Source organism: Camelus dromedarius, chromosome 2 (assembly GCF_036321535.1).
Source record: "Camelus dromedarius isolate mCamDro1 chromosome 2, mCamDro1.pat, whole genome shotgun sequence".
Lineage (NCBI taxonomy): Eukaryota > Metazoa > Chordata > Mammalia > Artiodactyla > Camelidae > Camelus > Camelus dromedarius.
Genome location: NC_087437.1, coordinates 87,205,379 through 87,233,351, shown reverse-complemented (window position 1 = coordinate 87,233,351; position 27,973 = coordinate 87,205,379). Strand labels below are relative to the sequence as shown.

General features: G+C 34.0%; 1 protein-coding gene across 3 annotated transcripts in view; it reads left to right on the top strand.

Moving 5' to 3' along the window:
• The window catches only part of EPHA3 (EPH receptor A3), a 329,726-nt gene that overhangs the window by 17,132 nt on the left and 284,621 nt on the right, over positions 1-27,973 (top strand). For all 3 annotated transcript variants that reach the window (XM_010978517.3, XM_010978516.3, XM_064496298.1), the window contains exon 2: positions 716-780. In XM_010978517.3, the coding sequence (XP_010976819.1) occupies positions 716-780 (65 nt within the window). The remainder of the gene's footprint in view (positions 1-715; positions 781-27,973) is intronic.

Sequence of the window (27,973 nt, the reverse complement as noted above, 5' to 3'; positions counted from 1 at the left end):
TTATATTTTATTATTCATCAGAGTTTTTAATAACTAGCACAAAATTCTGAATAAAATCATTAAAGATTTTGGGTAACAATACCTTCTCTAAATAAGTAAAGCCTTACACAGGCCATACTATAATACATAGTTCTGCTTTAATTTCTCCTCAAATTGGTAGCTAAGCATCTTGTTTGTTACACTTAAGTACACAATTTATATAGTAGTGAAAAAATACATATTACAGAATAGTATGTTTGGTATTGGCCAGAGACAATAAGAAGATGCCATATCAGACATGTACAAACAGAAATATGATTCATTGTGGAAGCATATTTAACTCATTTATAGTGAAATGTCTTTTTTATCAATTTAGTGGTCTTTGCAGTTATTTTGATTTCCTCTTCCCATGAATATTTCCTATTTTGTAGTTTTATTGTGTCTTCTTTAAACCTGTAATTATTCTGTCAATATATTGAATATATGATGATATATTTATAAACAAACATAAATAGTTTAAAAAGCTGCAGAAACTTTCTATCCTTTAACTTTCTCTGTGGTTGCTTTTCTTTGTGACTCTGTTCTTATACTAATCATTCACCTATAATGAGAATGAGCAGTCATGTGTTTTGAATGTGTTGATATGATTATATCAACAGTAGACAGCATTAACTTGACAGAGATAAATAGGATGCATTCCTTTTAACTGTATGTGTGTATTTGTGTTTTCTTTTAGTCAATCTACTGGATTCAAAAACAATTCAAGGGGAGCTGGGCTGGATCTCCTACCCATCACATGGGGTGAGTCTGGTCAACTATTGACAGGAACACTGTCCACTGCCTCTCTCAGAGAGCAAGAGGATTACTGGGAACAGGAATTCCTGTAATTCTGACAAGTTATGCTCATCACTGTGTTCAATACATGCTTAATATTTGTGTTCAATGAAACTATTGAGAATTTTGAAGTTTTTTTGTTCCCTTCTGAATGTACCAATTGCTTGAATGAACTAAAGTTTAAGTGTTACTTGCTTTATGCAGATTATCTAAGTGTGATCATCTAACTTTTTTTGTGGTACAGTCAGAATAGGTGAATTGAGAAGATACTCTAAATTTTAAGTAATATGGAAAGTATGTATTTGGAGATGGTTACCTCCAGAGTTGTAGCCTTAAAATCGACTGTGGTGTTGGTTGTTAAGTAGTGAGGGATGTATTTGTCAAGAGTATAAACCTGCATTGCCTTAATTTCTTTGCTTAAAATATCTGCAACTTGTCCGGATCAGTTTAAAACTGGAAGTTTTATTTAGGAAAAATACATCTACCTTTAAATTCTAAGCTTTTTGTATACCTTTAATACTTTATCAAGCTAGACCCAGATTACTAAGGTATGTGTATGACATTTTGGGATCTGAATGTTTATGGTAAGCCTTTGTGTAAGAACATTTTCCTTTTCTTTTTTCAGAAAAAAAGTGGGTCATACATTTGGAAACTTCTTATTCCTACAATATTGTATAAAAATGCCTAAACATATCTTTTTGTGTTTCCAAGGATAGCCTGTGGAAAATGCAAACTGCTGTTTAGAAATATCTGCGATGGAAATAAATGTGTACATTCCCTTTCCTTCTATGCCATCCTTTTAGAGGGTTATAATTCGACTTAGTACTGGTGGTCAGTCTTTAGATTTTTGTGCCTAAACATCCTAATTTTTATGGTACTACCAGCTTATACTTCACTGACGGATGTTTTGCATCAAGGATACTTCATCTATCTGTCATCTCTGTATCTGCTTCTCTTCCTGGTACACCTTGACACTGACACGATGCCAAAACCTATCACATAATCAGGCCTTGGTTAGTTGCTTAGAAGGGGAGAGTATGAAGTAAGCCAGGATTTGGTTTTCCCATAGGTGTAAAAAGAATCAAATGCCTAGGATAAAAGCACATCCTGGGTAGTCATAACAAGCGAGTTGAAACTCAGGGTCGAGCTGGAAAACTCATTTAAAACTCATCATCCAAAACTCATATCTAACTTTAAGTTTGATTTTAGAAATCTGAGTTTTTCATTACTTCACCAGATAACATATCATAGAGACTTGCCGCCTAAGGAGATATGAAAAGCGAAAACCATACTGACATTTTACCTATTTCTATATTCTCTTTTTAAACAGTAAATAAACCTGCATATAAAAGCAGCAGTCTACCTCATATATTTCTTTTAAAAAGGTATAAAGAAAATACATTTGTACTTGTTGAAAATGTGGGGAAATGAATTCATTTACCCTGTAAGCTTCATAGATTTTGTGATGAACGAAGTTAACACTTACTTCCATAAAAATGTTGGAAGGGGGTGTGTTCTAGAACCCTGCCACACCCTATTCTAGAACCCTTGAATTGTTTTTTGAATCTAGTAGATTGACCAAAAGTAAATGCGAATCCACAAACATAGCTAGAAAGAATGAATTCTATTTACCTCCGTCAACTTAATGCTATCTGTGCCCCAACCAGCAGTGTGTACGTGCACCAACCAGCGATGTCAACACCTAGGAGATTCATAGAAATGCAGACTCTCAGGCCCCACCCCAGACGTTCTGAATCAGAATCTGTATCTTAACACGGTCCCCAGGTGATTCCTAAGCACATTAAATTTAAGAAACGCTCCTCAGAGTAACTTGCCTCTTAACTTTTCCCATGTCTCTCCCGATTTCCTTCCTCCTTTCTCGTAGAAATTGCTTATGATTTTTCTCACGAACAGTTTCAGTTTCTCCTTTGGCCTTAGAGAGCTGACCCCAGGCACTCCGGCCTCCTCTTCATTGCTTTCCTGGTTCATCTTCCTGTGGCTGTGACTTCACTATTTCAGATGCATTAAATAGCCTAAAGCAGCTGGCCAAGCTCTCCAAGCTCATCATTAAAGCTAGTAGGGAGAACAAACATCTCCCCAAGAAATTATGACATTTATAATACCTTAAGCCTCTGAAGATTAAAAAAAAAACGAAAAATCAGGCGTGGGAATTATTGTCCTGGGGTGACTTGTACTGTATTTTTCCTTTAAATCTTCCACCTATATTTTGTTAACCATAATGTCCATGAGGAAGTAAGTAGCAGTAATTTAGAAAATGCTACATTAATATTCATTTTCTGAGAAACTGGTGATATTCTTGAGTGAAATCTCTATAATCAATTTAAGTTTGAGATTTACCATCTTTGCTTGTATAATTGTGTCTTTAGGTTCAATTAATTATTGTTACTGCCATGTTCAATTTGGCAAGGATAGAGAAATTTTGTGCTTGTTTTGGTTTTAAAGGGAATAGACAGTTAAATCAGTTGTGATATCTATGGCCAGGCTTTTCCATAAAAAAATGATGTGATAGCTGGAAACAACTTTGAATTAGTCATTGTTTTAATTAAGCAGCCGTAATAAGTAGAGGTGCATCTGTTTGTAGGTTAACTAAAATATAAATACAAACTTTGGAGGAAAAACTGTAAAAATTATAGTAATGTCACATCCTATTGATTCACTGAAAATCCCACCACTCTCTTCTCTTCTTCTTCATTTTTTTTTTTTTTTGGATGAGAACATTTAAATTCTACTCTTTTAACAAATTTCAATTTTGTGATGCAGTGTTATCAGCTATAGTCACCATGCTATTCATTAGATCCTCAGGCCTTATTCATCCTACAGCTGAAGGTTTGTACCCTTTTAGCTACTTCTCCCTATTTCCTCCACCTCTACCCCCTGGCTACCACTTTTCTATTCTCTGTTTCTATGGGTTTGACTTTTTTTTTTTTAAGATGCCATATATATGTAATACCATACAGTATTTGTCTTTCTCTGTCTGGCTTATTTCACTTAGCATAATGGTCTCAAGGTCCATTTATGTTGTCACAAGCATGGAAAATCCTGCTCTTTTGATTTAGGGCAATGGTTCTCAATGTGATGTGGGGGTTAGTGGGAGGCAGTTTTGATTTTGCCCCGTGGGGATATTTGTCTGGAGATGCACTGGTTGTCACAAGTCGGCTGGCAGGGCACCACTGGCATCTTAGTGTGGAAGTCCAGGTGTCCTGCTAATGAACATTTTGCAAAGAACAGCGCAGCCTCCTACAACAAACAATTACCTGGTCCAGAATGACAGTGCCCAGGTTGAGAAACCCTTACTTGGGGATGAAGAATGGTGCTCCATCAGGAGCTATGGTCACTAAAGAGACCTTGGAGACTGTCAGCAACTTCTCTAAATTCCAGCTGTTATCCTATCAAAAGTTCTAAATTCCAGATCTTTTCAAATAGAAATTTTTAAAAATAGACAAATGATTCATTCCAAATTTGAAATGGATCTTTCATGGAATGATTCTATCAGCTGAGCTATATTAAATTAATATATTTGGGGGAAATTGTCAAGAGTGACCCATTCCTTCATGAATGTTCTTTTTTATTTCTATTTACCATTTTCCCCGGAGATATATTCACACATAAAAGTTTACAGTTAACCTATGCAGCTTTCTTGGGAGGAGTATTTCTATCTCTGGGGAAGTTTAATTCAGCTTTGATTTTCTCTAAATTGATTTCATGAAATGCATTTCATGAAAGCAACATCAAATTTGAAAACTGAAATTAGTGGGGGGGCGGGGTCATGAACAGCAATTCATTTTTCAATAAAAGACTTTTATTTGACTTGGCTATTTTCTGGTACTAAGTGTGTTCACTTTAGTAAAGTAGACAAGCAATTTCCTTCTCTGGCCCTATAAACTATGAATTGTAATATTTGAATTCTGAGCTTAATTATCTTCAGAAATTCTAGTAAATAATCCGATAGTTTAAATATCCTTTGATTTAGAGAACAATCAATACATATCAAAGTCCATATATATTGTTGGTTACAACCTAGAAAGGGTCCTTGGTTTACACATGACTAGTACTTAAATGCTTGATTGATTGACAATGCCAGTCTATCAGGAAGCTTTCTTAGTCTATGCATCATTACTGAGAAGGGGTTAGAGGGAGGTCGGCGCCATAGTTCTCACTTAGGATAGTCTTGATATGCTGGTTAAGTAGTACCGAGGAATCAAGAACCTTGACTCAGTTAGAGAAACTCAAGGAGAAGGGGATTAAAAGAGGGTTGGGAGACAGAGGGTAGAGAAAGCATGGTCCGAAATGAGAAGTCTTAAAATCAGCAATTCAGATTGTTTAAAAAATTCCTAACACTCCTCCCTCTTTTCAACACTTTAAACTATTTTTTCCCTAAACGTTTCCTTAGCTATTTATTGGTGTCTTAGCAGTGATAATGCACTTAAATAAAAAAAAATTCTTCTGGCAAATAGAGGCCCACTGGTTGCTCACCCACTGTCTGTTCCCTGGTTTCTCCTTGCTGGTGGAACACTGAGATCGTTCAGATGTCCACCTCCCATGTTTTCCTGGGAAATGGTTCCTCTGCCACTTGGTGTGTGTGGAGGGGGGGGGGATATTGATTCATCTGAGAGCAAATCATGATCATTACAGTCATTTAGCCAGCGATTGGTTTAGTCAAGAGGAAGTAAAGCTAATGAGACTGGAGCAGAATTCCAGTGACTCCTGGGAAGGATTTCCTTCTGATAAAAATAGATAGGGAGAGGCCCGCTGCTCTGTGCCACTGGATTTACCCAGGGGTGGCCCAGTGTCTGAGTCTGGAGCACCTGCTCTCCCTTCATGGCCAGAAAGGCAGAGTCCAGTGAGCATTAGAGTGACCAGCTGGAACTCTGACATCTTAGAACCACTGAGTTACATGAAACAATACATGGTCCTTGTTTAAGCCATTCTTTTTGAATTTCTCATACTTTCCGGTTAAAGGCATCCTGATAGAATACAATGCTTTATCTCCTGGTCAAATATCCTAATTTCCAAATCGAGGCTATGGCAGTCCATAATTCCTTCCTCCAGTGTTATTTGTATTTTCCCAGGTTATGTTTTTTGTGCTTTAGTGTGCTGTCATAGATAACAGGTAGAACAGTAATATAGAAAAGGCACATAAGGCACATCGTTTAGAATTGGCATATCTGCATTTGAATACTGGCTTTACCATTTATTGCTGTAAGATCTTACACAGGCCAGTTAACCCTTATTAACATTTATTCTCACTTTTAAACAAGGGATAATAGTAATTTCTATACACTTTAGAGTAAATGACATTTGAATAAATGGTATGTTTCTATGTATCTATGAGTGTGTGTATGTGTATAAACTAATGTATGTGAAAGAGCTATACAAATGTCATTTCCTATTCTTAGATGAGTTTTGAGGTTTTCCCATTCTAATCCAAAATCTTTTGCTAAATTCACTGTGTCTCCTTAAATCTCAGTCTACACTTTGATGCAAGTGTCTTGGAGCTGAATTTTGGAGAAGGAAAACTGATACTGCCTGAGATGCCAGCAAACACCTCTTCTCAATTAAGAGCCCAAAATATTGCCTTTGACAGCACATGACTGTTATTTCATTGAATCTGCACAGAGTAAAGTTTGAATATACTCTTGAACCACATTCTGAATGGAAATAATTAAAATAAGGTAGTTGGGTGTCCAATTTATTTATTTTAAATTGTTACGTGATTAGAATTTCTTCAAAATATTAACATTTCTTCTTCAGGAAGACCTTCTAACTCTTACATACCACCCTTTGCCACCCCCCAGACTAGTACATAACACCTGTTAAGCTCATCTACTTGTTCTTTGACGTATCTTCACAGCTTGTAATGACATATTACTACAATTATTTCATTGATATTTATCTCAGTTTGGAAACTGAAAGCTTTTTGAGACCAATTTTCATTTCATGAAATTCTCTCTTTTATTCTCATTTAAAGTTCTTGGGTTATTTGTCCATAAATTTAAATTACTGAAATAAGTGAATAATAAAAGCTTTCCAAAATAAGCAAGGATAACTAAATAAACATTGATTTTGCATTTGTTGAGAAATATTTGATGAATTCTAGTCTCTTATTTTAAATGGTGTCTGTTAATAACTTCATTGTCTTTTTAATGGCATAAAGTTAAGTAAAATTACAATATATATACATACTATAGTGTATATATTATATATGTACTTGTACATATATATGATACAAATATACACATATAAGATATAAATGTATAGATGTATATCTATGTCTATATTATATATGTTATTTTCTATACTAGCAGAGCTATTTTGTTAAATATATTTAGAAAATACTACAAGCCTATGAATTGGAAGTTAACTGAAAAAGAAAAATAGCTAAAGACAGCTCTGTGTTGAAAATTATATAGATTGTTATCTAAGGATACAAAGCCAGAATCCTGCAAATAAATTCTATTTAACTAAAACAAGAAATGTTTAGAATTGAATGAATCATAGAGAGTAATGCAAATAATAAAAATACTCTGTAAAACAAGTCTCAAGTGTAGTATAATTTGCCTTCAGTAGTGGAATTATTGCTGTTTGTGAAGTCTGGATTCAAAAAGTCTTAAGTAGTGGATTTCTAGCTTTCACTTTGTGAATGGTGTCTGAAATGCTGGAAGAATATTTTGACAACTGGGTGTCAGCAGTAACCACCTGGGATGCTGCCTTTATGAGTCACAGTCCAAATTCTGCTTCATATGCTGAATAGTTGAACCAGGAAAAATCAAATTTTTTGACATATGTGATATGTGATTCTTGGTCATTTGAAATTTTTCTGCCTAAAATGAACAATGCTACGTTGTAAATATGTCACTTTCACCCTATTGTGCTGAGCTTTCAAGGAAGGAAGTCTGATCAAATGAGAAAAACATGACAGTTTTACAGGTTTTTTTTGAAGCTTTCCTTGAAACAAAACACACTATAAAAGAAGGGGTAAGTGGATAAGTGGTAGAAATCAGTAAAGGTAGAATTATTCTAGCAACATTTAATTTATAAAATTAAAATATTGTATTTGTTTTAACAATTTTTGTTAGTGCTGAAAAATAGAAAATATTTTCCACTGCTAATGTATATTTCTATGTGAGTGCTTCTCTCTGCATCAAAACAGCATTTGTTTATATTTTGGGGATTGGATTATAATTTTAAAATATGACATGTAATATACTTTGCTCCTTTTACTTTGATATATAGCTTTGTGGGAGTTAAAGTAGAGGAGACTTGAAACATATTTGGATGGATTTTACTCATTTCACCTTTAATCATAAATTTGTGCTACATGATTCTTACATAACATGCAGTAACTATAAAGTTATGTAAAAAGCTAAGATATACTTAAATAATTTTCATTTCTAATTTGAATATTTAACTATTTCATAAATTCATTATGATCATTTCATATTTATTTTTAAAGTAGCATTTAAAACATTTCAAATCAAATACAAAGTTTTACTTTTAGTGGTTTCTTGTATTGATAGCATTTCTAAAACATAATAACTTTTTGACACCAAACATTTTTAATTTATGCAACATCAAATGAATGTACTTTCTGATCTAAAAGGAATAATTATTAAAATCAAAGTAGCCAAAAGTATAGTTATTAAACTTAAAAAAGAATGGCTTTCATACTCATTTGACATTAAACTTGTTGATACATGTGCAAAATAGTATATGGCAGACTGAATATCAGTTTCTGTATTGCTAAGAAATGTCTAGTTCCCTTAATATTTTTAAGAACTTACTTAGAATAAACACTGCATTTTCAAGCTTCTAAGTTTTCGTTTGAATACAGGTTGTAAATATAACATGTATTCCAATAGAGACAAGTTTCTATTCTGTCATTCCATTAAGTATAAGTCAAGAATTTTGGTAAGAATTTATAAAAATATTTTTCACAAAAATTTTGCTTATTTACTTTTCTCCTTTATTTTTTTTTTAATTTCATGAATTAATGGTTTTGACCTTTACATTTATTATTCTCTAGTGGTTAATGTCTTTTGGAAGATTAAAAAAAAAGAAATGAAATTTGGCCTGTAAAAAAAATTTGGTGTAAAACACTTTCTAAATAAGTCCCATGTCCCAAATGATAGCCATTGGACCTGAGAACAGTGAAAGGTTATAGCATTTACAAGACAAGCCACGTGAAATATTTCTGCAACCTTAATAGCCCATTGATTACCATCAGTTTTTTTTTTTTTCTACTCAGAATGCTCACTTTACTCAGGAAGTGGTATATGAAGAAAAACTATCAATGCATTATCTCAGATTTCTTGCGAGTTGCTGAAATCATCCCCTTTACATGGGACAGAGGAAGGAAAACATTGAGGGGGACAGTGTACTCAGTTTTCTGAGTAGTCTAAGCTTGCAGGTTATTTTTATTCATCTGTTAACAATGCAGTCTAACATGTATAAATATATGTGTGTATGTGTGTGTAGTATATATAAAACTGCATGTATTAAACTATAGTCACATATAGCTATATATATATATATATATATATATATATATATATATATAAACAGTAATACATTGAAATTCTTACTTTTTAATTTGTAAACAGTAATTATTAGAATTATAAAACCCTGGGCTTCCAATCAAGACCTACTACTCCATTACAAATCCTGGGATCAGGGCTCAGCAATCTGTTTTGTCACAGGCCCTCCATGTGATTCTGATGCTGTTGAAGTTTGGGAATCACTGTGCTAGAAAATCATTATCTGCCATAATGAGACAGGTATTACTAAGGTATTCAGCTGCCTCTTGATACAGTGCTGTAGTTCATTCCAAACTCTTAATTAATGCAGCCCTGTGCATGATTCATGATTAATATAGCTCTGGATGTTTTTAAATTTAGAATTTTACAATAAATACACAGCAAGATAAATAGGTATTTTGCCAGCAACTCAGGGAATCTATTCTTAGCTGCTTTGTGACAGGGATTCACTTTAGAATCATCACATTTCTGTCATGTAATCCTGGAACTTAGTTTGTAAATATTCACAAATACTGAAGGTATTTAAACCCCTGCATCCATTGCTCATGATAAAAGAGATAATATCAAAACCAAAAGACTTGAAAAGTCATGAATTAAGCGATAGCAAAATTGAAATAAGGAATATGAAAGTTCCCCATCAAGGAGTGACTAGAATATAAGAAAATTGTCTGGGAAGTGACTATGAAATATTCCTAGAAAGTTCCCAAGGTCAGCTTATGATGGATTATGTGTCCCACTAAAGATATTGGAGATTATTCAAAGGCAGTATTTTTAAAAAGTGATTATGGAAGATGCTGTAATTGAAGAACAGAGAGGAGTCAGAAAAAGCAGTTGGAACTCACTGAAAGTTCCCATGATTATAGGAACCTAGGATTGACCCTCTATTCCTTGGGTTGTATATCTTGGTGATTTGGTATAGGTTGAATTTTCATTATTTTGCACATACTCAAAGAAGGGATTTTTCTAAAAAATAATCAAAAAGAATTTTTATTAACAGATCGTTCTTTTGTAATAAAGGTGTAAAATAAAGAGAAGCTAAATTTGGCGAATTAAGTTGTAAGACCTTGGGGGACTCAGTAGAAATGAAAATTATCGAGTAAAGGAAGGAAAATCATCTAGTAAGGAAGACAAAGCAACAGAAAAAAAAAAAAAAGAGGGCATAAGATGCTGTAATAGTAAAAGTAATTGAATTCCCCTTCCATGTGACAGTACTGGTTAATGTTCTTTGGGTGTGAGGTTAAGAATAAGCTAAACGTTAGACAAATGTAAAGGGTGATCTCCCTTCTCAACATGAAGTGACACAAAGTGACCCCAGCAACCAGGGAGATTCAGCCAGTGCAGGGAGAGAGGAAGACACAATGTGATGATTTCAAAGAACTTTAACTCCCAGTCTACGCTTGGATACTTATTCCATGCCACGGGCATCAAGAAAGCTGCTAGCCGTAAACTTCATGGATTAACTCAAAAGTCTTAAATGGCATTTAAAGTTGTGGGCGATATGAATTCAATTTTGTAAACTGTGCCCTAGAACCATTTGTCATCTCTATTCTCAGTGTTGGATGGAGGTGCTGGGTAATAATTTTTTAAAGTAGAATTAGTGACAGTATTGATTTAAATTTAACTATTCTCTTCAGTGTTGAAAAAAGCAGTAAACAACAACGTGGTCATAAACCGAAAATAACTGTGTAGAATTTTGTGAAAATATTTATTGATGGAGCTGCTTCACTTTTTCATGAAGGGGGCAAAATTTTATCTTATTTGGAGCAGTAGACTATGTTTGAATGAGTAATCAATTTGAGGGCCAGCAGAGACTTAGAAATCATCTCGTGTAACTCCTTAATTATGTAGAAAAGCAGTGGAGGCCCAGGGAGTTAGTGACTTGCTCAAGGTCCTATCATTGCTTGCCAGGTCCGGGTTCAGTGGTCTTTTCATTACTCCTCTCTGTCTTGGTCTGTGGACAGTACCAAAGAAAGATGCGAGATTGTGATTTAATATTTAACAGACTATACTGCATAGAATTTCAGGACTATTTTGTCTGAGTGTCATACCTTACAGCACCCTAAATAGTAACCAAATCCAATACATCAGTCAACATAGAGCTACTTTTCTCTGCTGTTGAAAAATGCTGATCTTTCATAAGGCCAAGAGGAAAATTGGGTTGTATAAGATTATTATCAGCCCTCCATTCTCTCGTATGTGCATATCCCCTCATCACAGCTTGATTTATGATCCAGGGACTGAGCTGTCACTTTCTGACTAGAGATTCTTAACTCATTCTCTATCAACTCAGAATTGATTTTCATCTTAGATTCAAATATATATCTAAATTTACTTGCATTGAAAGAGTATTTTTAAATGTTAGCTCATAACCAAAACAAATTTCATCTACTTCCAGTTTTCATAAGAACCAAAGAATGTTTTGAGACCTTTTTAAAAATTAGTATGTCATTTTAATGTGACCAGTCTCCAGACAGGAAAGTTAGAGGTGTTACCTTCTAGCCAATAAATCCTCTTCAAGATTTAAAATGTTTCAAAATTGTTAGCCACATTTTTGCCTTCTGAACTGCTAAAATGGTCAGTATTTTTTGTTGGATATTTTACGGAAATACTTGGTACTCTTATGTAGCTTTCAAAAAATGTGATAACTATAAATTAGGATAACAAATTAGTTCTTTAATGAACTTTGGAAACTAGAATATAAAAATTAACGCAGGAGTTTTATAACCCAGAATTATTTTGTGGTGAAATCTACCATAGTAATCATCTGTTCTAAAATAAATGTTTTTTCATTTCTTAAATAAAATAAAGAAAATCTTAGGAGTATAAAACATTTTGGAGAGGACTAAGGGTGGTAGCATTATTTTAGAAAGGAAATTATATGGAGTCATATTAGTTTCTAGAATCTGTGGAATTCTGAATAGTTTATGTAGTATGAAGGGGATTTGTGAAATCTTTAGTATATCAGGATTCATTCATCCTGTTGTGCAGTGATTGTCTGCTTCTATGATGTGGTAGGCACTATCATAGGCAGTGGAGATGCAAACAATACCAATAGCTAAAATTTCTACAATGTGCTATGTTCTATTTTAGTGCTTTCCATATATCAGCTCGTTTAATCCCCACAATAATCCTGTGACATTTTACCTTCATTTTACAGAATTAGAAAGTAAACCCCTTTTCCCCCAATTTAAATAACTCAAATGTGATCATACACTCAGTAAGTGATGGAGTCAGGAATGAAAACCAGGTATTCTGACTTGTTATGTTATGTGCATCACCACTACTATATATTGCCTCCTATAAGAGAGGTAAGAAAAATATTTCCTTGTGAAGCTTCATCTGGTGGAAGAGACCAATCCATGGACCAGCAACTACAGTATAATGACAGTCATCAATTAAGACACACAGTAGATACAATAAAATTACATAGAGTCTGTCATTCAAGTTCCGCTTGACATGAGTCAGGGAAAATTACATCGAGAGGTTGTGAAGCTTTAAAGTTGAGTAGGAATTTATCAGGTCTATGTTACTGGGCATCACACAGAGCACAGACTGTAAAACAGCATTGTATGTTGAGAGAAAAACATAGCTCGTGTCATCTGAAAGTGGATAGAGAAGAGTAGGAGATGGAATCTGGGAAGGAAAAAACAGAATTCTAGACTGGATTATGAAGAGTCTCATACACCATGCCAAGGGGTTTGTATTCTTTTCATGGAAAATTGTTTAGCAGTCTAGGAATTAGGAAGTTTACTCTGTGGACTTAGAATACAGGTGCAAAGAACAGTTGGCTTATTAAGGTCATCCAAGAAAGATATCTGTCAGGGCAAAGAAAGCAAGTGATGGAGACTGGTCACTTATGGTATCCTATAAAAAATGATGTCAGCTGGATATAGGATATGGAGAATTATAGGATATATTTTTTGATATTATGTGTGATTGATGATGACTGACGTGTGTCTTAGTTTCTCCTAGATCAAAGTTTCTTGAATTTTAGAGTGCTTTAGAACCAACTGTATGAGAGCACCCCTATAGATACGAATTGCATTGCTAATGGCTGATATATAGTATACATATATATTTATATTCATGCATATATATGTAAACACACAGATCTGTATCTGTAACACATATCACAAGATACGTAGTAGTATCTTACATGCTATTCTAGTATTTGAAATTTTGTATCGTTGCCCAAATATTGTGAGTCATTCCTAAATTACAGAGAAATACAGATGCTATGAAGGCTAAATTTTAAGACAGCCATGGGCAGTTGCAGAGAATCATATAACGCACTTTTGGAGTTCTGGCAGATCCACCTGTGGGCATTTTGGCAGCAGAGGCTACCCGAAGCAAAAAGTAAAGCTTTCATTCCAATATTAATTTTATGTTATGTGGTATTTATGGTATAAAACAGGTGATTTCTGAATAAATATTACGGAATGCACTCATGCTATGTGATAGACAAAGAGTGAATGATTAAAAAATAAAAGACAAAAATTTAAACAGAATTTTAAACAATGACAATCTTAGGAAATTCTCACCAGATAGCTCTTCTCTCACTATTCAGTAAAACCCCTGAGATGATCAGATGTAACATTGGTACAAATTATGATTCTCAACAGAGACACAGGCAGGTTTTAAAACAGTGTTTAAACAGGAGAGGAATAATTGCTTAACCTGTTACAGAAGCAGAAATTTTCCATAGGGAGTAAGTATAAACAAATAGAGCATGAGACATCTCAAGGCACTTACAGGCAAAAGATTGAAATAAGATATGTTACTTAAATTTATATGTTCCTTAGAATATGTCCTTAGGAAACAGACATAGGTCTGAATTGTCACCTTGGAAGATTACGACGTATCTCAAGAAATACCATGGTTGAGGTGTACCAAAGATAGATTTCTTTCTTACATAAAGGACGGTTGTTTCCTTAAAGTGTACATAATTCCTATTTTTATTCTTATAATCAATTGAGATTTAGTATACTGATCCATCAGATCTTTCAAGAACCTCACCCAGCAGAGGTTTATTTAATGCTTCTTCAAAAAAAAAAAAAAAAAAAAAAAAAAAAGCATGAACTTATCGCGGTACTAACTAAAGACTACATTTAAAGAATTAAATTGACTGAACAGTTAACCAGCTGTAACATGTTCAGCAATAGGATGGGGAAATCCCCTTTTGACCTTTTAGCTGATTAGTCCATGTCTTAATATGGAAGAATTTCTAAATATTATTTAGAGGGAATTTTATAAAATGTAATGAATCTGAAAAATGAAGCGCTTGGCTTACAAAAGAAACTGTGTAGTTTGGGAGAAAAGATACTGTTTTTAATGGGACCAGATTTCTCTTTGCTTTTCTAGTAATACTTTATCTTTCTCTTGGAATATATAATGTGGCTTCTCTGTGAGCAGTTATTCAAGTTAAAGAAAAAAGCTGTCATTTTAATTACTACAACACAAGCTGTACTAATAAAGTGGCTTCAGAAGATCTTTGTTTTTATTTGAGTCTAGGTAATTGAGAATTAGTCATTGAACATGGATAAGCCCTTCCTCCACTAGACATTTTAGAGTCAAAAGAGAGTGAGAAACAATCCCTGACCACAAGGAGTTTGTGGTGAACTGGTACATTTTTTCTCGTTCTTGTACACCCAGCTTTCAGAGCCAAACAGGAGTATGGGCTGCAGTGTTGGAAATTTAATTCTAGCTGTTGATTATTTCATAATAGTTTTTCATGCTGTTTTAAAATTTTGCTTATTTTGGTGTTATTTTAGCTTTACAGAAAAGTGGCAAAGATAGTACGGATAAATCCCATATATACTACCAAATACACAAATTTCCCCTAATGTTCAGATCTTATATAAGCATTGTGATATTTCTAAAACCTAAGAAATTCACATTGATACAGTAGTTAATAGTAAACTAAATTACAGATTTTATTCTGATTTCACCAGTTTTTCCGCTAACATCCTGCTTCTGTTCCAGTATCCAGTCCAGGGTACCACGTTGCATTTAGTATGCAGGAAATTTTTTCCCACCAATTTCTATTCAGTAATATATTTTACCATGTATAAGTGTAACTCTCATCAGTTTAAGTTTTTTTTTAATAATAGACTTTATTTCTTAGAGCAGTTTTAGATTTATAGGAGAGTTGAATGGAGAGTAGAGTCCACTGCAGAGAGTTCACATCTACTCTGCTCCTCCTCAGTTTCCTGTATAATTATCATCTTGCAATGCTGTAGGATGTACAATAAATTTGATGAACCTATATTGATACAGTATTTTAACTACAGTCCATAGTTTACATCTGAGTGCACTCTTTATGTTGTACAAGTTTCTAGGTTTTACCAAATGTGTAATATATGTATGTATCACTTCAGTATCACACAGAACACTTTCCCTACGCTAGAAATCAAAATTGTACCTATTCATCCCTTTCCCTTCCCGTGGCAACACTGACCTTTTACTGTCTCTGTAGTTTTGCCTTTTCTAGAATGTCCTGTAGCTGGAATCATATTGTATATAGCCTTTTCAGAAAGGCTTCATTCACTTCACAGTGGGTACTTGAGGTTCCTCTGTGTATGACGCTGCTTTGTATTTGCTTTGACTTTCTGTGTATACTTCTAGTTTTACACATGTTGTTTTGAATTCTGAGTTTACCAAAGAAGTCTTGGTCCATGTGTTCCTTCCATTTTACACTTAATGAGGACTTCTTTTTTGAGTCTATTTTGTTTTTGTTTTACATAAGTCTTGATCTAAAGTTATAACAGACCTTTCAATACAATTTATTTAGGAAATATCTGGACACATCAGGACATTCGTTTCTTTGCATAGTATCACTTGTAAGATGACAAGGTATATTTCTTCTACATTTTTGTAATTTTTACAATACCATGCAATTATTTATTTTTGGTTAAACAAATTCCCAAATATTGGTTTGCTTCTCATTTTCCAAACACTTTGAATCTGTAGTGATGGTGAATTGTAATTGTTTATACTTCTTAGTTCCCAAAGCTGATGATTAGGCTGTGAGAGTTTGATGAGAGTAGAGAAAAAAGTCAGAATAGGCATAATCTACTCATTGAAAAATAACAGTTGGTTGATGGACTTTAGTTGTATAATTTAAAACAAGTTAAGGAATAATAGTCATATCAATCTTATGCTATCAATAACATGCATCTGAAAATGCCATGGGATCTGATAGAGCGTTCAACAAGATAAAAATACAATTAAATCTATTTTCATAAAAATAGACAAATTTCTTTTTTTTCACAGGGATTAAAAGTGATTTCTATGAAGAACATTTTTTTTTTCTGGTGATTTATTTGAGAAAGAAAGACAGGGAAAGGGGAGAGGCAGAAGATTAGAAAAGTGATATTATTTTGTCTAAAATCATTGTTCTCAAAATTTTGCTCCTAATAAATTTACTTAATTTTTCTAAATCAAACGTGTTAGAAATACTTTATTTTAGCTGTGTATGTGTATATATGCACCTACAGAGATATACAGACATAACACAGACACACATGTACATATAATGTTTTTTCTTTCATACAGAGATTCTTCAGGTAAACATATAGTAGTTTTTTTTTAAAATAATGTCCATTATAAACATTCTTAATAAAACCATTCTCGTATGTGGACCCAGTCAGTCTTCAGGTGGGTATGATCTGTGAGATAAACCAGTTTTTTTAATTGAATTGTAATTGATACATAATATTTTCTTAATTTCAGAGGTATAACAGTGATTTGATATTTTTATACATCATGAAATGATCACCATGATAAGTCTAATTACCATTTGTCACCATACAAAGTTATTATGATATATTGACTGTATTCATTATGCTATGTATTACATCCCTGTGGCTTGTTTTTCTGTCCTCCTCTTAGGCCTTGTAATAAAGGAATAAAATTGGTAATAGGATTTGCAAGTAAAGGCAGCAAAATGTATTCTTTCGTACAAGTTTCAGCTTGTTCTCAAGTAGGAATACAGCCGACATAAGCAATGGGTCCTGTTGCTTTATATCCATTTCTCAAACCTCTGGCTCTCTGTTCAGTGACACATTTGGGATAGAAAAGGATATGACTCGTAAAGGGTATCAGTGGCATGTGAAAGGCGTCCTGATTAATTAAGTGCTTACTAAGTTCAGTTATGTCTAATCACACAATGGACACTGCAGATATGAAAGTCAAAGTGATAACAACTAGACTTCCACAGGGGATGTTTGATCAAACAAATACCTTGAATTCTGAATTAGATGTAAAATTATCAGTGGCCTTCAGGAAATTTGGACAGTAGAATTTGACACATATTCCTAGTATATGTGTACTTGTTTATATTTTATATGTATAGACAGATTATAACAAAGAGGAAATATTGAGAAAAGAAGAAATGAAAAAGGCTAAAAGACATATCAATAGCAGGGGACAATGTACCTCATTTGAGAGACCTACTAGTGTAGATCATAGATGGCATTCTTCATTCCATGATCAATGGTCATTTCCAGAATTTGAAAATTACTGTAACTTCTCCAAATGCATGTATACACCTTTGAGAAAGCTTCAAAATACTGATTATAAATAGGTCAATATTCTAGGTCACTGTAGTGTTACCAGGTATCAGTTTGAATTTAATATGTATTTTTCCCAAGCCATTAATTACTTACCTCATGTAAAACAGAATGACAGACTGATACAGGCAGAATACAGCATCATATGTATCTGTAAGACTTTTATAAATTTGTCTTTTATAAATTTAGTATAGGATTTGCTTCTTATAAATTTGGACAAGTTCTAACACCTTTTCCTGATTATGCTCAGGACTAAATCTTATGGGTGAAGACATGCTCAATGCTTTAACTTTGGTAACGAGAGAAACATTATGAACACATTAAGTATTATTATAAGGGGAATGAGGCAATTGATGATTCTTAAAAACAGCAGAGAGGTAGATCCAGTTTTCATGGCTGGATTGTGTGCCACTGAAAATCATTTGTGTCTAATTACCTACTCCAAAATCCATTCAATCCTTTCTCCTAATGAGAAGGATCCTATTTTATTCAGAGGGACATTGTATCCTACTAAAGGAATACATTTCCCAGCTTCTGTTGAATCAGAATGTGTGCATATGACAAAGTTTTGATCAATGTGATGTAAGCAGGTGTATGGGATTTCTACGAGGATGCTGTACAGGGGATCTGGCATTTGGGTATTGACTGGTGGTGCAGTAATGATCTTGTGATACCAGGATGTGAGCTACCTACTGGGGCGGTGTAGAGAAGAGGTGTGAGAAGCCTGGCCCACTGATGATTTCAGGGAGCTACCATAGCAGTTACAAACTGCCTACTTCCAAGCTCTTTATGTGAAAAAATTAGACCTTGTATATTAATGATGCTTTTCCCAGTTCTATCACTACTAGTAGAACATAATTACTAACTAATACACCACCCATATATTATTTTAGAAAAACCTAACATAAATCTAGTATGGTATTATGTACGTAAGTACATACATTCTACATTCTGTATAGAAGCATGATATTATAAGTAATAGAAATTTAAAAATATAGAAATTAAGTATTAACACATGAAATTTGCCAATACATTTCATAGTCTGGTACATCCTGAAGTTCAAGAAAGAAAACTCTTCTTTCAAATTCTGTTTGCAGTGATCCATCCACCTTTACTCTTAAAAATGAGAGGCATTTACAGGAGGCTGAAAGTGGGATTTTTGATTTTTTAAATCGTAGACATCCTATGTGGAGAAAGTATTCAAAAATGTTTGAAAGGAGTTTTTCATTTGATAAAGACTTCTGTCTCACCTTGAGATGGTGACATGGATTGTTTACCTTATTTCACATACGTTCCTGGGTATTTTAACTCATTTTTCTCTGGATCACAAAAGTTATCATCATCCATATTAATCTGTATCTCTGTGTTCTCTGCTTTATCTGATTGCAATTACAAATCCCATCCCAAGTTCAAGGAATGAAATGAGACAACCCAACATACCTAAGTCACATACATTAGAATTTACAAAATACACTCAGTTGTCTACTTCTGGCCAACATAAAACAACCTCCTTGTGCTGTTTCTTATTATGATTAAAGGCCCTCCGAAACGACACAGACCCTCTTTCTCCACCGCCAACCTCCTTTCACATATGGAAGTTTTAACTTAGGGTCAGGACCATTCAAGATGTCTAGGTGATTTTACTCATCTGTTGTTATGAATAATTCTCAGGACCCAAAATGTTCACACTGTTAAACATTAGGGAGGACTAATGGAATATAAACTATTACATTTGAAAGAAAAAGCCTGGAATTCAAATCATTGTTCTTTCATTTATCGTTTCAACCTTCAGAAACTTAACTTATACTTTTCTAAAAGAACATGGTCATATTTTTGCAGAATCAAGACACAGTGTGGTACAAAGTAAAGATTACTTTTATGATTATGGGAATGCATTTAATACAAAAGTGAATGTGAAAAATCACAAGGAAATTTATAGCTATGATTCTAGATGAAAGGGGGAATGTGAGTGTATATGTGCTGACAGCAATTTGAAAAGATTCCTTGTGAACTAGGGACTAAATTCCAGCACTGGACACCAGTTTGCTGGGGTACGCTTAGAAAAGTCTCTCAAGTTTCAGTTTTTAGTAAAAATCTGTAAAATTGCTGAATTATTTTGTTTATTTTTTATAAACATTAGGTGCATATTTATGAGCTATAATAGCTGAGTGGAGAAAATAATTTAAATGTAAGTTAGTACAAAAAAGTGTATATAAATAAGCCCCTCACTCTCTGTTAATTACAACTGGTATGGATACAGTAAAACAGCAGATGTTTAGAAAATGAAGAGACCAACAATGAGCTGGGGTCCTTGGGGAAAGAGACCTTCAAAACCGGAAGTTTAGTTTTGGTTTAGAGGGTGTGTACAAGTCAGAGAGAAGACAGGAATGTTTCCTACCCCCTCCCTGGGGTTCACAAGATACCTTGCTCTCCTGCTTCTTTGTTTCATGCTAGGGACACCTTCTTCGTTGACTTGGCTGTTGCCTCTTCATTTCCAGACTTCTCCAAAATGCAGATTCATATATTCAACTTCCTTCTTCACATTTCCATCTGAAATTAAACTTATGAAAAACCGATTTCCTCTTTCTCGCCCTACGCTACCCCACAAATATACTTCTTGGGGAGTTCTTTGTCATCTCAGTTCATGACCACCTGCTCATTCTAGGTGATCATACCAAAAACTTTGTGGTAACTTTGATTCTTTTCTTTCTCTTATATTTCACTTGCAATGAGAGTGAATCATGTTGACTCTCCTTTCAAAATGTGTTAAGAATTAACTATTTCTTACCATCACCTCTGCTAGCATCCTGGCCAGGACACCACCATCTTTTTGCCTGGATTACTGTAAAACTTGAGCTCCCTGCTTCTGCATTTGTCCCATTGCAGTTACAGTCCATTTTGAAATTAAAATGGTAAGTCAGCTGTGTCACTGTGCTCACCACCCTCCAGTGGTTTCCCATCTCACTCTGTTAAAGTCTTCAGCATTGCTTAGAAGACCTGAATGATCTCCCTCCAGTGGTACAAGACCTTATCCTGTACTCTTCCTCATGTGGCTCCATCTTTGCTGGCCTCCATGGTGAGCTTGAACAAGCCAGGTCTGCTTTTATCCCTGATTGTCAGCACTTGCTCCTCCCTCTTTCTGCAAATGTAGCCATCCCTAGGGTCTTCCTCTCTTGTCTTTCATTTCTTTTCCCTTCAAATGCCAACCTCTCAGTAAGGCTTGTCTTGATCACTGTTTTAAATTTTATTCCCTCTCTTCCATGGCAATCCCTGGGACATGTCTTTCTTTTATTATCTCTGTAACACTTAATCTCACCTCTTAACATTCTCTGTAGTGTATTTAATTTAAAAAAGTACAGTCCCTTACTTTTAGAACAGGAAGGCAGATATTTTTGACTCCTTTGTTTTCCAAGTTATCCCTGGAGCCCAGGACAAGACTTGACACAGGGGAGCACTCAATAAATATTTGTTGAATGCTTCAATAAGTTAATAAATTGATAAATGTAGAAAAAGAGATCTTCCCCTTATGAATTCTTGAGAAAATGTTATAAGAATCTATGGACTAGATATCCTTATATAAGTGTGAAATGTGTGCATAAGAGTATAGAAGATCATAGTCCTTTATTAATTCTGAGAATACTAGTTTGAAGTCTAGTTTTTGAGATTGCTTTGTTTAATGGATGGCTACAATAAAAAATATTTTGATCAAACTAGGGTTAATTTTATAAACCATATGAAATACTTCAATCCTTTGGCAGCTGTTTTGTAAACAACTGTATATAATTGGTAGATTGGTCAAAAGACTGAAAAATGTAATACAAAGTTTTAGGAATCAAAAGGATGATGGTTTAAAAAGAATGGAGCTTTAAAAAATCAATATTTTATTTGAGACATAAGGTAGTTATCCTTATAGTTCATCCAAAGTTAAATGACACACTCAGTAGACCAACTTCCTTAACCACACTAAAGTATCTAAGAGCATATATAAATGATTATAACAGTGGAGCAATGATAATTACAAAGTGTGAAAATTAATATGTCTGCAGTCCTTTAACACGTGTTGATATATAAGCTTTAAATCCTATATAAATATGGAATAAATGACTATATATCCAGCTTTTCTTTATTGAACTAAAAAAGACAACCTTTATCTTAAAGTCCTTCACAAATAACAGTTTTATCTTCTTTTAATCATTCAATTTATGTAGTTTAGAAAAGGAAATTGATCAATAGAAAAATAATTGTGTTAAAAGGTTTGGAAGATTTTTGTTGGTTTTTTTTAAAGATAAAATTGTATTAAAGCATTCTTGAAGTCTGTTCAAAGTGACATCTATTAAGCACTTACGGTGCATGTGTCTGATAGTATGTTCATTAAATGGGAAACGATGAATATATGACATTATTTCCTGGTTGGAGGAGTTTTGGAGCTAGTAGGCAAAGAAATGTATATAAAATTGATAGATAATGAGGAGTATTCTAAAATAGAAATAATGATCTTGCATATTCTTCAATAGATTAGAAACTATTTATTAAATTGTAACTATGGTTTCACCCAATCTATGCCATTTAAAACAAACTTCTCAAAGTTCTGGAACCATAAAATAGCTTTTTCTAGTTCTATTTTAAGAAGATTATCAAGTTGCATTTAGTGAGTGCTCACCTACCAGGCACTGACAATATATATTATGTATATTATTTCATTTAATTTTTCCAAGAATATATTAATTTCAGGTATGATATTAACTAGAAAGATGCTACTACAGATGAGGGAGCGAACAAAAACTTTAAAAAATATTTCAGATTAAATCACCTATGATAACAATCCATTTTTATTTTAAAGATGGCTTTTGCATTGTCAATGAAAATCTTGAAAAGGAACGGGATCAATACTTTTTTTTTTTACGATGCCAGGCTTCATAGGCATCATTTGTAAAAGAAAAAAAGAGCAAAACCAAAGCAAAACACCAAAATAACCACAGTTTGACAATTTGAATGAGCTCAAAAAAAAAAAAAAAAATCATATACCTGTTGTTGAGGGTTGAGTTTTCTTGATGGTGAAAATAGGACTTTAGTGACTTCCTTTCTGAGATTACCCTTTCTCATCTTTGAAAACATTGAACAGATTCATGGTTTATACAGTGTGTAGTTGAATGCTGGGAACCACGTCCTGTTGCAGTGGTAGGAGTAATTACAGCTGTCAGTTCTTTCAACATGAGAAAACAACCTCGTTTCAACTTTACAAGAAACAGATTGTAAGTATCCAAAGGAAAAGAAATAACAATCTTTATATGATGAACAGTGTGGTGATTGTTAAAACTAGTCAACTTGGGCATTTGAAGGGGTAAGTTTACTGGGAGGCTGTTGGGAAGAAGATACCTTTTATATGCAAATTGGAGAGATTTTATGAATGAAGGAACAGAAGTTGAGTACTAAGTATCCTATGGGGACAAGACTGGTGATTAGACTTTCCAGGATGGAGAAATGGTGTCTAAAGAAACTTGTTTTAACTGCTCTCATGTGAGTTTTGTTGTTTGTGTAAGTGTTTCCTTTGAATCTGGGTGTTCCTCACATCTGCTTTATTTGGATGTTAGAAATCCAGGACTTCCTTAAACATATTAAACAAGAAGAAAGCAGGTAAAACTGGAAAAGGTGAAAATATGTTATAAAATGAGGAGCAAATGTTCTTATTTTTAACTGATCTCCAGTTTTTAAAAAAAGTTTATTTTTTAATTTTTTTTAAGCATATAATGCTTCCTTTCGTTTTTTCTTTGCACATGTGGAAGGGTGATTTGGTGTGCTTTTGGCAAAAATTAGGCCAAAGTGCCAGGTTCAGATGTCTGGGAAATTGACAGAAGAGCTAATGTATTGTTTTTGGTTTTTTATCCCACTGTAAGGTAAGACTTCAAGGTCTGGTTTTCTAGTTTTTGCTCTTCCCTTTCCCCTTTCTCAGTGAAGAAGTTTGCTTCCTATCCTAGGCAAAAATAAGAATGGAATTAGTTGGCAAATTATCAAAACAAGTTAGCATGCAAAAGCTAAAAGAGAATGTTATAATGTGACAGACCAGCAGCATTTTATTAAAAAAAAAAAGTAGACTATAAAAGTGCTAGATACATTAAGACTTGAGTTTTTCTGACTACTTTTTATAGAATCATTTTCCTTTTTCTCTTTATATTCACTCATGTCCACTACAGATTTTTTTTTTTCCTGAACAAATTATACCTAAGGATAGCCAGATGGCCTGGGACAGAAAACAGGACACCTCTTGTTGCCTGGACAGGTTTCAGAATTGACACAGCATCCATGCACAGACGGATCCAGAGAATGTGGCAGAGGCAAGGTGTCTGCCTCTTAATGTATAGAGTGCAAAAGCTAAAGGAACGGAATGAACTTCCATGGACAGTTTGGTTTCAGATATATGAGGCTGAAATTATGATGAAGGAAAGGTTTCTGCTGGGAGAAAAGCCAGGACACTAAGGTAGTGTGAGGCAGTGTCCTAGCCTTGGCCAACCGAATTCCACCCTTTTCTGACTGAACCACTTATTTGCAAGTTTTACTTCAGAAAAATTATGATTAAAGATACTTTCATTAAAATAACAATTGCCAGATATTCCTTACTACAGCTTTCAAATAATTTTCTAAACTTGTCAAATTAAAATTCTGTTTGATCGTTATTAACAGACACCTTTTCTCATACTTCAGCTGTTATTCATAACACCTGTAGCAAATATGTATGGTGTTCTTTCACAGAACCAGATCTTCTGCAAAGTTGATGGAAAAGAAAGAGAAGCAAGATGCATAGCATATCACATTTCTTTTAGGTGTTTTTCCTGATTTCCTTTGGGTTCTGGAATATGTGCTTAAGTTCATGGTTATCTCAATAATCACGCTGCTCCCAGCAGATGACTGTTGTAAAGGGTAATGCTGGAAGAATAAAGACAGGGCCAGGGGGACCAAGAAGCAGAGATGAAACTCTCTGGGGGCTGATGATGTACATTTATTGATTTCACAGTTACGCTACAGGTGACTAATTCCAGGAAGTTCTCTCTACATGTCTCTAGAGAGACAATGGTAAGCAGAAAAATTTGTCCTTGGAAGTAGGGGAGGAAGGCAATAAATACCATTAGTAACATATATGCTGTTGATGTGGTAACATATGCAATGGAAACACATTTAAAAATAAAATTAAAGCAGGGGAGAGAGATGGGAAGAGTTCATGGGTAGAGATGAAATTTTAAACAGGATTGACAGAAAAAAGCCAGAGACGGTGACAAAAATGTCTAACAGTGGTGAAGCCTTTTTTTAACTTAACCCAGGTAGAAGGCTTGGCATTTACTTATTTATAATAAACTTATGTCGTTTGGTGTACACCAGCGCTTTACAAATATTAACGTTTAATTTACATGGTAAGCCTATGAGACACAGTTTATTATCATTTTATAAATGAGAAAACTAAAGTACAATGAAAGTAACTAAATTGCTGAAGATCGTACAACCAGTACGTGGTGGAGACAGGATTTAAACCTAAACATTTCGAGTCCAGAGTTCTAAACCATTTTTTAAATGCTTCTCCCTAAAGCAGAATTATTACAACAGAGTCTGTGATTCCGCTGAGGATTACCCTTAACACTAATGGTAGAGGATACGTAATTTCTCATTGTAAGACCTCCTGTCTCACTTTTCAATTAGAGTATAAGTTGCTGAGGTTTTACTTTTTACTGTTTATCAAAAGAAGCTAAAGAACATACAATTTATTGGTTGACTATTTTATTTGGTCAGGAATTCCCCGTCTTTCAGAAGACATTGTATTACTCCAAAAAATGTTAAGATTAAAATTTTAAACAAGTAAAATAAGTTGATAGGATGCTTCTTATCATATCTCCTTCCAGACTCATAAAAAAACCCAACACATTAATGTTTTAAAGGTTTTGAGAAATTCTGTTTAAAGACACATGGTTTGCTTTTTTATAAACCAATTGCTTCCCAAACATATTTTACAATGGGCCTTTCTTCTTAGCAATAGCATAATAACTGCTGACAATGTAGAGGACTCCAAGGTCTGAAAGAGACTGTTTAATAAGTAGCATCAAAAGAGGACTAGACCAAGTTGTTTTTCAAATTTGAAATTAGTTCTGTCTGAAAGGAATAAAAATTTGGTAAGCCATTGCATACATAAAATATAAATGTACTTGCCCTTAATTTCCTTAAACAAAGAAAAAACTCTCTTACACATATATTGTGGAAAAGGAAATATCTTTTTTTGTTACTTACCTGGATAATACATTATTATATATTCAAATATTTATAATATATTGTCAAAGACAATATACTATAAATAACTTTACCATATCTTCAAAGGTGTATATGCATTATTTATTCGATGACTTATATCAGTTTGTTTTATACTAATATGGCTGCCATATTGATCAAATGTTTCTAGTGAGATTTCAGATTCATTAAGCCAATATTCATCAAACATCTATGTGTTTTGATTCACTGAGATTTAATTTTCATGTCGTATCTATAACCCTGATCATTTTATACCAAACTATAATTCTTTTTACCAAATCAGATACTAATTTTATGTATCAGAGTTCTTAGTTGTTAGCATCAGAAACCCACTCAGGCTGATTTAGTCAGAAAAGGAATTTACCTAAAGGAGCATCAGCAAGACCCGACCACCCAGCCTAGGAGGCAGCAGGGTCCAGCTCGGGAGGGTACCGTGAGGACCAGAGCGAACACCACCACACTCTGTTGGTAAAGTCCCTGCAATCACCACTGTGTTCATTTAGTGCTTGACTGTGGCCACTGGCACCACTGACAGGGCTGTCTATGGAACCTGGATGGCATTGCTGAAGCTGATGCCATGAGAAAAAAATCCTGCATTGACTCTCACTCCTATCTCACAGTTCTGGCCAGGAATAGTCAATAGCCAAGCACTCACTGCTAACTGGAGCCACAGAAAATAAATGGGGAGCATTTAATGGTTGTGTATTCAAATATAGGAAGGTGGCTCGTTTCCTGGGAATGCAAGGTGGATAAATATCTAATATTATTACTATTAATGTTTTTATTTTTATCATTTTAATTATTATGTTGGAATATACCCAAGTACTCCATGTAATAAGGCATTAGCTCTACATGGAGAATTGTGAAATTTGGTGTTGGAGGCTAAGCATGGTTCATTAAGAAACCAAATACCAACTAGGCTTTATATAGACCTTTCCCCCTCCTCCTCTCCCTCTCCCCATCTTCCTTCTTTCCTTCCTTCTTTTTTCCTTGCTTTCTTTTTCTTTCTCTTTCTTCCTTCCTTCCTTCTTTCCTTTTGTTTTTTCTTTCTTTCTCTCTCTCTTCCTTTCCTTCTTTCTGTTCCTTTTCTTCTTCCTTCTTTCCTCTCCTTTTTCCTTTCTTTCCTTCCTTATCTTTTTCTTTTTTGATTTCTCCAAAACTAAAAAGATTGCACTAGATTTGAATATATACAAATTCATGTTGCAGTTACACCAACACCTTAAAACCTTTATCCTAATACCATTACATTCTAAGAATTGGAATAAAAAATGTTGGTCATCAGTTTTCTTGCATTCTATCAGAAGAAGCAGTTTGCAAATGCAGCAAATGAGTATAATATGAAATCTATTAGAAGTTGACAATGTTATAGAGCAATTCAGATGGGTCTTACATTTATCCAGGGGCAGATAGACAACAGATATAATAAATAAGTAAATTGTATGATACATTAGTGTTTGATATTGAAAACTAGAAAAAAGCAATGTAGAGACCTTGTTGGTATCAGTTTCTTACATAAAGTGATGGTGATATTCAGGTTGTTTTCCTTTAGATTGTTAGGAGGATAAAATGAGTCTTCATGGGAGGGCCCTATGAAAAGTTTTTAGTATTATGAAATTATTAATATTTAAAAATAAATAATTATAAATAAATGTTCATAAGTAAATATCAGCTTTATATGCCAGCGCTGAGAGAAAATCAACATTGGGATTTGGGTATCTTTATATATTTTTTTCTATACACTCTTGTAAC